The sequence below is a fragment of the Amia ocellicauda genome, chromosome 20 (genome assembly GCF_036373705.1).
Source record: "Amia ocellicauda isolate fAmiCal2 chromosome 20, fAmiCal2.hap1, whole genome shotgun sequence".
Taxonomy (NCBI): domain Eukaryota; kingdom Metazoa; phylum Chordata; class Actinopteri; order Amiiformes; family Amiidae; genus Amia; species Amia ocellicauda.
In genome coordinates, this window is record NC_089869.1 from 2,975,676 (window position 1) to 2,992,013 (window position 16,338).

The window sequence follows — 16,338 nt, forward strand, 5'->3', positions numbered from 1 at the left end:
TTAATAGAGAATCAATGTAAAATAAATGTTTTGTACAGTATATAGGGCATACTTCATAAAGTATTAATACACAAGTATACGCATGAGTTTGCAATCCAATCCAATCACAAGTCATCTCTTGTGCTTTATGAAGCATAAGCAATCTTGAACAATGTGAATACATTTAAAACTTAAGAGGTTTGATAGGCAGAGTATGCTGGGAATCCCAAAATTGCATTCCACGACCCCATGAGTTTTCCATACAAGGAACAACCAAATTATGAAGATTGACTTCCACAGCAGCTTGAAACATCATCAATGCCTGGAAAAAGATTTGTGTGTACAGATAATATATTTAAACCCACAAATCTAATTTGGAACACTTTAGAATACTTAAGGATTGGGGAAAAAATATGTATTAAACATTATTAAAATGAATTGCTTTAACATGTTAGTTGGATTCATTTGTTGATACGTTTAATAATGCCTTTGTAAGGTGATGTGCAAGCTTTAATGCTGCAGATAAATGTTATAATTTGGCATTCATCATGAATACGTAATACATCTGCACATTTTGTGTACATTCCTTTTCAATATGTATCTCATGTATTATCCAGATAATTCTGAAATATGTTTTCCCCTCAGAAAAGGTGATTTCTTTAAAATTATTAACACATTTTATGTCAGAATTGAAGCTCTTAAAATGTGAAGGACACTAATGTTAGAATAGCACACACTGCAACAGCAAGTCATGAGCATTTCACCTGAGATGTCAGACAGTACTCTGACCTTTGCAACTTCAAGTGAAAGCTAGTCTTTGACCTTTTCTTTCAAAAGTTCCTGTTACCTTGACTTTTGGATAAAATCTCTGTGGAATTAACACACCCTCCATTGGTATGGAATGAGTTAAATTTGGTATCTATCAAGCAAAAATAGGTTTGGAAATGGATAAATACACAATTTCTGATTTTTACAGTATTGATATATGTTAAAGAAATGTAGATGTTTCCAATCTAAAAGTTCCATTTATTAAGAAAATACAAAAGGCATGTTCACCATGCATTTGTTAGGATCTTGGCGTTAATGACTGATGCAATACTTTTAATTCTCCCTGAATGTGCTGGTGCAGTTGTTAGTGGCTGCAGTCTACTTCTGATTTGCTTTCCTAGATCCAGTGTTCGAACTGGGTTAGAGTTTATGGGGGGTCCCCTAATCCGGGGGGGGCATAAATACGTAAACATGCAGACACATCACAGCTGTGTTTCGTATACAACATAGTGTAATTTTACATTTCCTGATTCTTTGACATTATATATTTTTTTTAAATTTGTTTTTAATGTTCCTAGATCTCACAGTGATAAAATAAGGCGACAATAACGAAAAGAAGTTGGTAAAACATTTCTTTGCAGCGTGCAAACAGACGGCATGCAAATAGGCTGACATTAAATTAAAGATTACTGTATAACTCTCTAAGCATTCTTTTCTCTTCAATCATAATGATGAGAAAGTAATAACTTGAATAATTTCATTCAGAATGACAAAGTTTGCTCCATGTAACCGCGTTTTTCAGAGTAACGTTAGCATAGCTACCTACAATTGTCTGATAGATAAGATAAAAAAAAAAAAAAAAAAAAAAACAGCTAGCGGCTACATTACAAACTAGCTGCTGTTCAGCACGAAGGTGAAAAATTCGATAGTTATAGTAACTAAAGTGTAAACAATCCTAAATCAGAGAAGAATGTTATGTTTACACTTGCCTAGCTGGTGAAAACTGTCAGTCGCTGCTTTAACTGAGTCACGATTGACGTGATCTCCACGTGCGCATGTTTAGAATGTCAGTGAAGAAAAAACAATCGATTCTGGAACACTGATGGAAATTGGAAGAAGCCGACAAAGGTGTGTCGTGTCAGGGCATTCATTTCGACAAAAAATAATATTTGTATTCAATTAAATATCGGGACCCCCCAAGTTATAAGTTTTCTCTCTTATGGGGGTCCCGGACCTCCCCCCCTCAAAATCGAACACTGCCTAGATCATTCCAGAGTGTTGTTTTTTTCTTATTGGGATTGCAAACATGGTTCATACGAAGTATCCGGTTGTCTTAAATTTTACAGAAAGATTGGTAGAGGTGGGCTTGTTTGAAGGGCACAGTCATCACCAACATGATCGCCCCCTTCCAAAAAGCCAACCTCTACCAAGCTCCTTGGTATTCAATAAAAGGTAAGGAGACATGTTCCACTTAATTTGTTCAAATATATTCATATTATCTTAAAATCTTATTTCTGTGGATAAGAAAACATACTTGCTTTCCTAACAAGTCTTTTCAAATAATGTATCATACTTTGCTTGCATTTTTTATATTACTTTTTTTATTCTTTGTCTACATGACTTTACAGGTAACAACTCTGGTGAATTGCCCTAAAAATCCATCCAACAAAAAAAAAGGCCGCTCCAAAAGAGCCAAGGTACTCTTGAAGTCAGTGGAAGAAGCTACTCTGAATTTAATCAATAAGGGTGAAAAGATTGTGAAGGAAACTGCCATACTAAAGGAAGAGCTAACTGCAGCAGTGGAGGATGTACGGAGAGAAAGTAGGTTTTCATCATTGGCTTTGCTGAAAGAAACTGCAATGTACAGTTAGGTCCATAAATATTTGGACAGTGACACAATTGTCATCATTTTGGCTCTGTATGCCACCACAATGGATTTGAAAGGAAACAAACAAAGGCAAAACGCCCCAAGAACAAGCAGGAACTGAAGACAGCTGCAGTACAGGCCTGGCAGAGCATTACCAGGGAAGAAACCCAGCATCTGGTGATGTCTATGGGTTCCAGACTTCAGTCAGTCATTGACTGCAAAGGATTTGCAACCAAGTATTGAAACTCACAATTTAATTAATGATTATGTTAGTTTGTCCAAATATGTTTGAGACTACATATATAAATTGGTGTAATTCCTACAGCGTTCACCCAATTTGGACGTAACTACCCTCAAATTAAAGATGAAAATCTACACTTAGAGCACATCTTGCACATTATTTCCTTTCAAATCCATTGTGGTGGCATACAAAGCCAAAATGATGACAATTGTGTCACTGTCCAAATATTTATGGACCTAACTGTATGTATTTGAAACTACATAAAATATCTGTGCTTGGATGTACTTTGATTATGGGTTGATGGTTGAGTGAATTCCTACACAATCAGTGTCAGAGAAGGGAGATGAATGGTGTAGATGGATACATATAGATATTATTAATAATTATACTTTGGAACTGATTTCAACAATCCATTACATTAACTGCTGGAATTAGATTACAGAACTCCTAAAACCAATCAATTTTTTGATTGACTTCTATTAAAGAAGGAATCAAATGAAAGAGAGCATAAACAAAAGCAGTCTCTATGCCAACCTCAAAGGCTAAGTGTACCCTTTCTCTATGAAATGTCATTAACACTGACACTCTAATGAAGTTAAAGTTTGTAATGATTTGATGTAATAGTAGTTTAGAGCTATAGATAAAATGCTGATGTATAATATACACTTAGTTATGAGCCTGCACATTGCATTAGCAAGCTGATAAATACATTTGACCTATATAGTACCTGCATATAGATTAAGAGTCCTTACTATTAAAATAAATATATACAGTTAGATAACTAAATGTCAGACTGAGTTTTGATGCTCTGAAAATATCATGCACAGATTAAATATTTTACTCTGGTGCTCATTGCCACATCAGAAAGCAGTGTGATCACCAGTTCAATAGACTCAAAACCATTGTGGTTTTCCTGTCTTTCCTGATTTCTCAGTGTGCTCTGTTTTAGCATTCGACTGTTTCAAAACTAGGCTGTGCTATTTTTTTTGTATGCTCTGAAGCACTTTGAATCACTCCTTAGCCAGATGTCTCTGTGCTATATCTGGAGTATAGGTCGTCTCTGAGGCCTTTGTTCCCTCATTGCCTTATACTGTCTAAGTATCTGCTTTGCCTTGTGCTAAGGTTTAGTAAAGAATTTCTCAAATGTAAGGACAGGACAACTAGGAGATTCATAGCAGTTTCTTAAGACTCCTGTTCACTTACAATATTTGCCATTGTTATATTCATTTTGTGCAGCATATGTTTTATATAGATATATACAAAACCCCACAGTTGAACATAAAAAGTGTGTGTGTGTATACACTCACCTAAAGAATTATTAGGAACACCATACTAATACTGTGTTTGACCCCCTTTCGCCTTCAGAACTGCCTTAATTCTACGTGGCATTGATTCAACAAGGTGCTGAAAGCATTCTTTAGAAATGTTGGCCCATATTGATAGGATAGAATCTTGCAGTTGATGGAGATTTGTGGGATGCACATCCAGGGCACGAAGCTCCCGTTCCACCACATCCCAAAGATGCTCTATTGGGTTGAGATCTGGTGACTGTGGGGGCCAGTTTAGTACAGTGAACTCATTGTCATGTTCAAGAAACCAATTTGAAATGATTCGACCTTTGCGACATGGTGCATTATCCTGCTGGAAGTAGCCATCAGAGGATGGGTACATGGTGGTCATAAAGGGATGGACATGGTCAGAAACAATGCTCAGGTAGGCCGTGGCATTTAAACGATGCCCAATTGGCACTAAGGGGCCTAAAGTATGCCAAGAAAACATCCCCCACACCATTAGACCACCACCACCAGCCTGCACAGTGGTAACAAGGCATGATGGATCCATGTTCTCATTCTATTACGCCAAATTCTGACTCTACCATCTGAATGTCTCAACAGAAATCGAGACTCATCAGACCAGGCAACATTTTTCCAGTCTTCAGCTGTCCAATTTTGGTGAGCTTGTGCAAATTGTAGCCTCTTTTTCCTATTTGTAGTGGAGATGAGTGGTACCCGGTGGGATCTTCTGCTGTTGTAGCCCATACGCCTCAAGGTTGTACGTGTTGTGGCTTCACAAATGCTTTGCTGCATACCTCGGTTGTAACGAGTGGTTATTTCAGTCAAAGTTGCTCTTCTATCAGCTTGAATCAGTCGGCCCATTCTCCTCTGACCTCTAGCATCAACAAAGCATTTTTGCCCACAGGACTGCCGCATACTGGATGTTTTTCCCTTTTCACACCATTCTTTGTAAACCCTAGAAATGGTTGTGCGTGAAAATCCCAGTAACTGAGCAGATTGTGAAATACTCAGACCGGCCCGTCTGGCACCAACAACCATGCCACGCTCAAAATTGCTTAAATCACCTTTCTTTCCCATTCAGACATTCAGTTTGGAGTTCAGGAGATTGTCTTGACCAGGACCACACCCCTAAATGCATTGAAGCAACTGCCATGTGATTGGTTGGTTAGATAATTGCATTAATGAGAAATTGACCAGGTGTTCCTAATAATCCTTTAGGTGAGTGTATATATATATATATATATATATATATAAAGTAACTTCTAGTCTAATCTTTATTTAATGGATATAGTTATGATGGGTAAGTTAATAGAAATGTGTTAATTTATTCACAATTTAAATAATTGTGATGACTTTCAAAGAAAGTCTTAATTTTCTGTATGCAATATAATGATTCAAAATGGGAATGGATATACATACCACATTATTTGTATCATCTTCAATGTACAACTAAAACGTTTGTCATTCAGATTTGCTTACATTTCTCAAAAGATTCTCACAAGGTATCAAGATCTTGTTCTAATTGAATCCTGCTTGACATTTAATGAGTTAAAAATAACGAAAGACTGAGGAAACACAGTTTTACAGCTCCAAATGTCTAAAGTTAATTTCTCATAATTTGCTATTTGTCTGTATGATGTTCAAGCATTTTCCATATATCATTGAAATTGTATCTTCTTTTAAGCATGATTTACCTTTTTCTTTAGTTGCAGAACTCACTTGTACAATGAATTGTAAGGGAACTAGCAAGTTTATAATTGGTTTGTAAGTGGCTGGTCTGTTTTACTACAAAGGTGCTGCTCTGTGGATACCCAAAAATAATACTTCATATAAATCAGAAGAGTAAATATAATTCCTCTGAATTACTCAAAATTAATAGAAACCATGGACAGAATTTAAGCGAATCCCATGTGGCACTTAAATTGAACTGTTTCTATGTAAATTAATCATATATTATGTTTTTTTTAAACTATATTCATCTATTCAACTTAAGTTACAATTGTTGCATGTCCTTTTCATCAACATCTATGAGTTGAATTGTGAAAATAAAAAATACAATAATAATAATAATAATAATAATAATAATACTTGTTAAACACCTAACTAATATTCAGAATATTTATTCTGAACTATTATCCTGCATTGCATTGATGACAGGAGAGATATTACACAATATACCATTGTATTGCATCAGTAGGTTATCTTCCAATTTTAAAGGCCAAATAACAGCCTGAAAACAACCCTAGCCACTAGAATCACAATTTCAAGGTAAGCCCAAACACATCTACACCCAGTTGAGTGAAGTCAGTAGAAAAGCAATTCCTACCTTAAAAAAATCCTGAGCATAGTGGGGACTCTAATCCTAACCTAGACCAAAACATTACCCTATTGTGATCACATTTTAATGCAAAAATTAGCTTTCTAAATAATCTAAAATGTTACCATTTACCATCTGTATTCTTAAATAAGCAGGATTACATTTTCTATTTTCGAATTTTCCAGTTTTTGGATACACTTCAAAATACAGGTACATTAAATACACTGTACTATTACTACATATAACATGACATTAAACGTAATTACATAATTGGTGTAGGTACACAATAATAACAGTGTACTTAATGCGGTGAATACATTTAATTACATGATTATCCCAATTTTCTTTATCATGCTTTTTTATTAAGCATTCATATTTTAAAGTAATACACAATTAATGACAATTGATTAGGCTAACACCTATGTAATAGCACAAGCAGAAGTTCACAATTATTTATTAATATGTTTATTTTTCTATTTCATATTGTGTGTGTTAGGATTTGGCTAGTAATGTGGCTCTCTTAATGGCTTTACAATAATTTATCTGGAGTTAAGTACACACAAAAAAAGTTGGAAAAAAACTTAAATATATATATAGTATACTGAAATTATGTATTCTGAATCACTTTACTGAAGGAAATTGTGCTGCACTAAACTGGCTTATCAATTCATTTTAAGATTCTGAAGTCCTGCACAGATGGCCTAAATGTAGCATTTTGTTGTTGATTTATGTGGCTATTGCTAGAAATAAATGCCATAGGATGCCATCAAGTCCTCCGTAAAAATATATTCCCCTTCGCTAAATCCAGTTCATATTTTTATTCAATATTGATTACAGAAATCTATTTTACTGGACACATTTGACTTGGAAATCAGCCTCAATCAGAATTAATTTCCCTTGAAAATATACTGATGGGCCAAAACTGAAGTAGCCCTTTGTAGTCTGAGCTCCTATCTCCAGTTTCTGATCAGCAGCCAAAAGCATTGTTAGAATTGAAATGCAATGTGTGGTTTATTTATTTTTATTATAAATAAGAATAACATGTGGGATCTGAACATTTCTGATGTGTATGGATATTTTTATATAATCATTACATCAAATAAGCAAGATATGGATAGGTCTCTGTAGAGAAGTTAATATCAGTGCAAGAACATTCAGACTAAGAAATAATCTTAATTGTTTAAATGTGAAAAGGTGAAATACTTGCTTTAAGCTATCTCAATGACTCAGTGTAAGCTAAACATTTTTTAATAATTTACCTTCCATTTCCTTAGGGGCTACACTTTTAAATGATAGCCTTGGTGTTTAAAGCCTGTGTTTAATATTTAAACTGGATCTGAAGAATATAATGAAGCACAAGTGGCTTAAAAACATCCTCCACAGTGGGTGGAAGAAGATAGGGTAGGGATTGTATCAGCAGTCGAGTTTTTTCTTTCTCCCACTCGATTTAATTTGCTCAGTTTACAGGTGTTAAAGAAAAGCCTGCAGGCTTTATTATTTTCTTCAACTCAATTTATGAGGATATGACATCAAAATAATTCACGTGCTCTTGATTATAATAGATTATAATATTTATAGCAATTTGTTTAAATTCAGCAATAAGATCCAAACCTTTTTTATAGTTATAATTAACTTGATTTAATTCATATTCATATTCATATCATATTCCACAAAAGTGACATTCACTTTTTAACTGTTTAAAAAAAATGCATTACAATGAAAGAACTAGATAAAAATGTTAATCCTATGATATAAATATAACAATATTATAAACCCAGGATACAAATTTATATTGGGAATGTAGCATGGCCTCCTGCTTGTTATGAATTGCTTTACCATTATTCATTATTTCATTTGAATTCAAGCCATTGAGTAAGATATTTCTAATATGTATATAAATTAATTACATTTTTAATCATTGTATATTTTGAATCTGCTCCTAAGACAGTTTCAAGGTTCTTCAAACCTGAAGGGTCCACTGTCTTCACCAACAATTTAACTAGCCAAAGAGAAACAGCAGAGGGCAGCAGCTCCTGCTAAATACAAACCCTTCTCAGGGTGTTCTAAGATGTGTAACTAAATTAGTTAAGACAAATAAACACATATACTGGAAATGTTTGTATACAGTATGCCATTTAGCCTACATAGATGGCTATAGAAAGGCAGGTTCTGAGATTTATATAGATTAAAACACTTTTTCTGTTGCAGTATTTGTTTATTTTCAACATCTCTTACTGTCTTTGTGCAGAAGGCAAAACATAATTAAGGCATTAAGTAAAATATGTATTATAGAGTTCTATATTTGTTTGAGAATACTCGACTTTGAGTATCTGCATGCCAAGTTTAGGCTGTAGAGTTTAGGCTGTGTTCTTCTGGAGCCATCTACTTATGCAAACACAAACAACTACAGTTAAGTTGTTCTTTGCTCCACACTTCAAGATATCACTGCTCTAGAGGCAGTTCAGAGGTGAGCAACCAGACTTATTCCAGGTCTGAAGGGAATGTCCTACTGAGAGACTGAGGGAACTGATCCTTTTCACCCTGGAACAGAGGAGACTACGTGGGGACTTGATTCAAGTCTTTAAAATCATGAAGGGCATCGACCACATCAAACCAGAGGAGCTTTTCCAGATCAGCAGAGAAACACGGACCCAGCGACACAAATGGAAATTGGGCTTCAAGGTATTCAAGAGAGAAAACAGGAGACACTTCTTCACACAGAGAGTTGTCACAATCTGGTACAAACTTCGCAGCGATGTGGTTGAAGCTGAAAATTTGGGAACATTTAAAAATAGACTGGATAGGATCCTTGGATCACTTAATTATTAATGGACACCAAACGAGCACGATGGGGTTAAACTTTATGTTCTCATGTTCTGACTGTTTGTGATGCACCATGTTGACATAGAATGCAATAAATATATGTAAACCTTGGTAAAGTTCAAGGATTTCTTTAGTTCCTGATGTTTAATTTACACAACCACACATGATGTTAACAGAAACTAGAGATCCTTTACCTGACCTTTAGCATGGTAAAAATCTAATTGACCAGTTCTGTGGTATGGGGAACTATGGACATATACGAAGACTAAGGAATCTCAAAGGGCTGTCTAGTGCAAACTTGGATCTAGATTCTTTGGGATCGTTAAGAAAGGATGTTCATAGATATTGAGGGAAAGGACTTGCAACACATATGACCTATATGTGTCCTGAATACAGTAATTAAGAGACAGCTGTGGAAATGCACTGAGACCTCACAACAGCCACTGGAAGTTATATTTCAACCCTCACAAATGTCAGGATCATGAATTTAGATGTCATTCCTGATTGAAATGGAAGATGGTGTGCTATTCCTACAGCCTGTGTCATGTTGCAGATTTTTGTTCTTTTCACTGCAGAGATGTGGTTTAATCCTAGTTGTTGATAGTCACATGAATGGTTATCTTCAGCAGCACTGTGAAAATGTTCTCGTGCACATCGTTCAAGTGATTTCAGCAGAAGTTATTCAACATTTTTTTTTTACTAGACTGTTACACTTGTCCTTACTGAACCAGGCTGATCATCAGCTACTCCCCTCACCAGGACGAACTGGCCTGTAAGGAAATCTGATAAAAAACTTCACTGAGCATTTTTGGCAAGCTCTTGGAAGACACATTGCTTCCCAGCTCCTGGATCTGTTCCACAACTGGTGTCTGTGCTGTGAAGATCAGAGCTGAACTCCAGAATATTTATTTATTAATTTAGGAGCATGCCTTAGGATTGATCATGTTGTATTTGGTACTCATAATGGCATTCCAAAAAATAGTGTTGTTTATATATATTTATATTTTTATAATTCTGTAGAAAGTGGAAGGAGGGTCACTTTTATATTATGAAAGCATCTTCTGCTGGTTATCTTGATATTTGATATATTCTTAGTGTTTCATTTGCAATGAAACATTTCACAATATCTATGTGCATTTTAATTATTTTAAATATTTATTTAGGCATTCTTCTTTATGCATCTAGTTTGGAAGATTACAGTATGTGCTTTCTTAAAAACCTATCTTGTCCAGACAGCTTATTCTAGGAATTTACAGTCTGGTAGGACACAACAGTCACTTGTTTATTAATTTTATTTTTGTACCCCTTATGTAAATTCCATGATTTCCCTGAAAAGGAGGAAATGACAGCTGGTGAACCAAGAAGCCTTCTAAACAATTTATTAGCTGCATGCAGTTGTTTTATTAGACCTTTGCAGCAGGTTCTGCTAAAATGGAATTGTACTCTCGCTGTTTTAAAGATCACACTTTACATCAGGACATAAAGTTGGCACCTGAATGTTAAACAAATTATAATGCATGAAATATGAAGGGCCTTTGTAAATAACTAAATATAACTCCCTCCTGCTTATGTTTTCCCTCATCAGCCGATTATAACTCCTACGTGGGCTGAAGTTCAGTTGTGTTTATCACACACTCTGGTGTATTTTTACCTGCTAATGCTCTTATGATTGGAAGAGAAAGGGTGACGTGTTAACATTTCCCAAACGGTAGGGATTCAGTCTAAACTATTCTATTTTAACAAAATGTTATCTTATTATAGATTCTCTATTTTGAATGTATTTATTGTATACCAATGAAACATGACTTACATCTTACTACAGGAAGGCAAAGTAGCTTAGCAATTTTATACAAATATATAGTGCCTGTGTAGTTTCAGATGCAGACTTGTGTGGTCAGCTTGTCAACTGTAATTTCTGGCTGATTTTTCCATTTCTGCTTAGAGGTCACACTGCTGAGAAAGTGACTGAAGTAGCATGCATTATACAGCCTTTATTAAACAATTATGTTTGGCCTTGTATTACAAGTTTGGTTTATTATGTTTTTGAATCCTGTTCGAAAATATTTAGTTGAATTGTACTGATGTTGCTTTTTTGCTATGTTGACTAGTTTACCATCTTTAGGGACCTCTTGTGGGTTAAGCAAGCATAATAAAGAAAATAAATGCTAATTAGATTTAACACCTGTAGCAGTAGAAACAATATCAAGGAATAAGGAATAATTTTGAAATAACTTTAGGATTAAAATGACTTTGCATTAGTAAGAGCATTTAAAATGTGTTTATGTCCCTTACGTACAACAAAGAATTGCTAAACAATATGGAACTTTACATTAACTGGGTCAATTACATGTGGCTGCATCCAAGCTCTCCTGTAATTGTTTTTTTTTTAACAATGTGTTTTTGAGATTTCACAATGCTTAGCAAGTACAACAAAATTAAGATGTGTTTCTAATTTATTTTAAAGGATGACCCAAATGTACAATATTGCTACCAAACTGAAATGTGCAACACATTTATCTTCTGTAGTGTAACTGGTGTCTAGGATAAATATGACCATGTCAGTAGGAAGTGCAGTCGTTTTATAATCATCTTCTTCAGTTCAAAGCTCAACAGCTTTTTATATTGAAAAGGCCCTGTTGTATTGGCATCTGTATGAATGTTAGCAACTGTAGAAACTGCTGTTTGCATTGAGTTCTATATCAATTAAATTTTGAAGGGTATCTCGGTATCTTGTGTGATAGGTTTCTGAAAGGAATGTACAATTTTTAAGATGCTATGCTTAGGAAATTGACACATAAGTGGACATTCCTCAGCTGATAAATGCTGTATATTACGAAAGAAAATAAAGCACAGTGTCCCCACAGTGAACAATATGTTAGCTATTAAATAAATAAATTCATACATAAAAATACTCTTTATTGTGAATATTATATTTAGAGGCCAGTGTTTTTATTTTTATTTTTAATTTTCTAGGATTACCAGATTACTTATTTTCAATTAACAGGCAATATAAAACTTGTGTAAGAATGTGTGTGTGTGTGTTTAGTTTGAATTTATTATAATGTATTTATTTTTTGGTAATGAAAATGCAGTGCAGTAAACATCGCTGGGTTATAGCTTTGTCACCTTGGGTTAACCACATGTGTTAATCTGTCTGTACAGACAGATCATCTGTTAACTTTTCAGATCATGTTGAGGAATGGCGAGGATGGCACTTTGAATTAATGTTTTAACCTGGGGCCGGATTAAATCAAAACTTTGACCCACCCGCTAATAGCAAACTACAAACCTGTACATCATAGTGATGACATTTATGATTAGAAGAAAGTGTCATCTTACTAAAAATGAAGCCGCAACTGAGTACAGTTCTGTAGTTTTCTATTAGCGGGTGGGTCAAAGTTTTTATTTTACCCGGCCCCTGGTTGGGAAAATAAGTTAACCATAGTTAATTGTTTTATTATTGTGATGATGATTTGTTATTTTAAGAGGCATTGGAATCAGTGCTGCTCCACGTCCTTTTCCAACACCTGTAAACATGTTTCCCCTCAATACCCAATTATAGACTACTTCTATCAAATTAAATTTTTAGATGTTACATAAGTATGAATGCATTCCCAAATTTTGTAAAAAGAATAAATGCTAAAAATATGCATGCTAATTAGGAAGAAAGTAGTTTGCATTAGCATGACCCCTTTCATTACTTGAATGATACAGCCAAACATTGTGAGAAAAACACTTTTCCATAAAGGTAATTAATGAGAGACAAAGTAGACGTTTTCTGTTTTTATTCAAAAGGAATTGAAGGAATTGAACTGAATTTGATCAGTAACTGATAACAGCTAAATCTAATTATTTATATTTTATTTTGAATTTAAAAAAAGAATGAAATATATATTTTTGTGACATTGCTGATATATGCAATGTTGTTTTATATACGTCACTCAAAATACAAGAGAACCCCCCCCACTGGTTTTACCAATATATCCAACCTAAATCAAAAGGAAACTTAGTAGGAAATATTCCCCTGCCTGTCTCCACAATATCTCTTATCGACTGTTATGGGGAGACTGACTTTATCAAGCTCCGAAAGGTTACATTAGCATCAAGGCACCCACACGACACTGAGTTGAAAAGGTGAAACCAGATGTTGGTTTCCTCCTCTGAGTATATGAATACTATGTTTTATTATCTACTGATAGAATTTGCAGGAGTAGAGTATCTGGATTCCGATTAGATCCCTTGGTAGTTTTTGACATTTGGTTGTCATCTTGTTATGACCTACAATTTATTACCAATAACCTGTAAACCTTGTTGTGGGGGTTGTAGCGAAATGCCACAGGTGTTTGATTGTGTGATCACCCAGAAAATGATTGCTTCAATTATGTAACAGTGTACAATTTTATGGCTGCAACATAAGCTTTCACTGTACTGACACTAGGCAATTTATTTTAAAAGGTCATACTAATGCTGTACTCAAGGGTTAAAATAGGCAGGTTATTATGACAAGGAGTTGTTTAGAAAGGTGAGGCAATGCTGGAATTAGCCTTTCTAGAATGGATAATACTGTTTTACCCAATTTAATTCACTGTTGACATGGTTAAATGCATTCACATTTGACATAATGTCTTGAATTATTGTGATTAGTGGTTTGTTCCACTCTAAGAGGACTCTCAAGGTTTATCCCATCCAACCATAGCAATACCCTAATTGAGCAAATGCTGTTGAAGGAATATCTAAAAGCAAAGGCTTAATGCAGGTTAAGGTGTTTTCAACAGATGCTTAAAGACTAGTGAGTGAACACTGGGACTGAGCATTTTTGTTTGATGTTTTCACATTTCCCTCGTGGACATCTCTAGGAGCCAGAAAGGGGTTGGGCGATAGAAGAACTTCACTTGCTATCCATTCCAACCTTTCACTGTAAGTAACATGTATTGGAAATTATAATTGGCAGCAATGCAGTGCTATTGGCCTACACAACCGTTAAGCAACTTCAGAGGCCCTTGCCTCACAGAATGTGCAATTCAAGACAATTATTAATTTATGGATCAAGAAAGAAAGCTTAAAAAAAAAAACATGCTCAAGTTCTGGCTAGTTTCCAGTGACTTCCAATCTGTTCTGTCCTCATGATATGATTTGATATGGATTCATTTTACAAGCAATGAAACTTAACATATCTTTGAGGAAGCAATAATCCAAGTGCTTTTTAGTTGTCCAGGACACTCAAAACATGTATCCAGATACCTTTCTGTAATATTTTGTATTATTCATAATAATATAATGGAATAATAATATCTAAGGTAAATCTGAATTTTGCCATCAGTGACATGCACATTTTTTGTACTGTTGTAGTCCAGTTACATGGCACTGAAAAAAGAAAGAGAATATTATATATTGAAGGTGGAATGTCAGATGAGGACACACACATAGGAACCATCTTGTACTAGCATACATAATCGATCATGATCATCTGAAGCATTTGTATAAATTAATGTAACAGTGAATTACAAACAAGAAAATATATTTGGACATAATGATTGTTTCTGAAGGGTATGGCATTTATTAGAACCGTTTCTGTGCACATTTCCCATTGGGCTTAATTTTCTTGTAGTATGTCAAGTAAATTCTAGCACTGAACATAACATTAACAAATGAAAAATGAGAATTTTATACTTTATTGCCCATTTAAATGATTGAATTATAGCACATTATTCCTCCAGGTATCTGTTAAAAGTTCTTACACAGAAGCATCCATTCTAAGGCTGATGCAAACTTTTGTATTAAATGTTCAGATAGGTATTATGCTTCAGGTACATACATGTGCACCTATGCTATTGTTGTAATAATGTACCTTACCTGACATACAGAATACTAAAGAGTTAAAGCAGCATCTCTGAATGTTTTCAGATTTTCTCAAAACAATTATAAAAATAATTATAGGGAATGCACATTTAATTGTAATCAGTATTTTTTTCTTTTGAATCCACATATTGATAATATGCTTTATTAAAGAATACATTACTTTTCTGTCATGTTTAAATAGTAACACTTCATATTTGAATTATGTGAATGGGGGCTATTGATTGCTAGCTCTTCTGTATATTGATTGAATCACCTCAAACCATTATAGTTTTAGACAGTATGCCCATTTTCAGCACTACAGTGTCTCTGAAACACATTAATCTACGAAGTGTTGGTACCATAATGATGCCCCATAAGATTATAACATAAATTAACACAGAAAAAGGCCAACTCCTCTCATCACTCTTAATGAAAAAGTGTATCTTATGATGCACACGTCAGAGCCTAACATTGCATTAGGTGTTTTATCTCTCTCTTTGGTCACTGTTCTTTGACAATATAGTTTTCTTGTTGGGGATACACATTGAAATTATTATTTTTTCTACTGTAGTTTTGTTTTGTATATGTAATACTCTTTATATGCCTTTTTATGGTGGGGGAGGGGTTTGTTGAGAATACTTGAAAGCATGTCTTAAAATAATTCAGACTGAAGTTCAATGGCCTGTTTAATTTATATATGTTTTGAAATTGAAAATAAAATATGAACTCATTATATTTTCCTAAACACTTAATTACCAAATGGAAAATAAAAATAACAAACATGTATTTCTATCATTACCTCATGGTGTGGCCAGCCCACTTTTATTCCACAGTAGTCATAGAAGACTATACATGCACATAAAAAAGTGTCAGTGCAGAGCATGCATTGTGGCTGAATTGTTAACAATAATATTCCAGTTGAGGATTAATGAAAATCTATAATGATTTTAGCAGAACATTTAGCAGAAGGTTCATAATATTACCACCTGCATTAAAACATTGTGTAGGACTGTATTTACACACCAATGATGATTTAAAATAGTCTGGCAAGAAATTGATTGACATCAGTATTATTACTTGCCCCAATAAATCATTGTTAGTGAGATTACAGTTGGAGCTGAAAATATGAATTAAAATGTAATTTCTAATTGTTGTTCCTTAAACTTATGAAACACATTTAAGTATTGGTGCCTAACATTAAATTATAAAT

At 34.3% G+C, this 16,338-nt stretch overlaps 1 protein-coding gene across 1 annotated transcript in view; it reads left to right on the forward strand.

Annotated features, from left to right (window-relative positions):
• Window positions 1-16,338, forward strand: part of LOC136715967 (catenin alpha-3) — a 592,813-nt gene that overhangs the window by 8,327 nt on the left and 568,148 nt on the right. Inside the window, exon 3 of the mRNA XM_066693394.1 lies at window positions 2,376-2,568. Coding sequence (XP_066549491.1) covers window positions 2,376-2,568 — 193 coding nt within the window. The remainder of the gene's footprint in view (window positions 1-2,375; window positions 2,569-16,338) is intronic.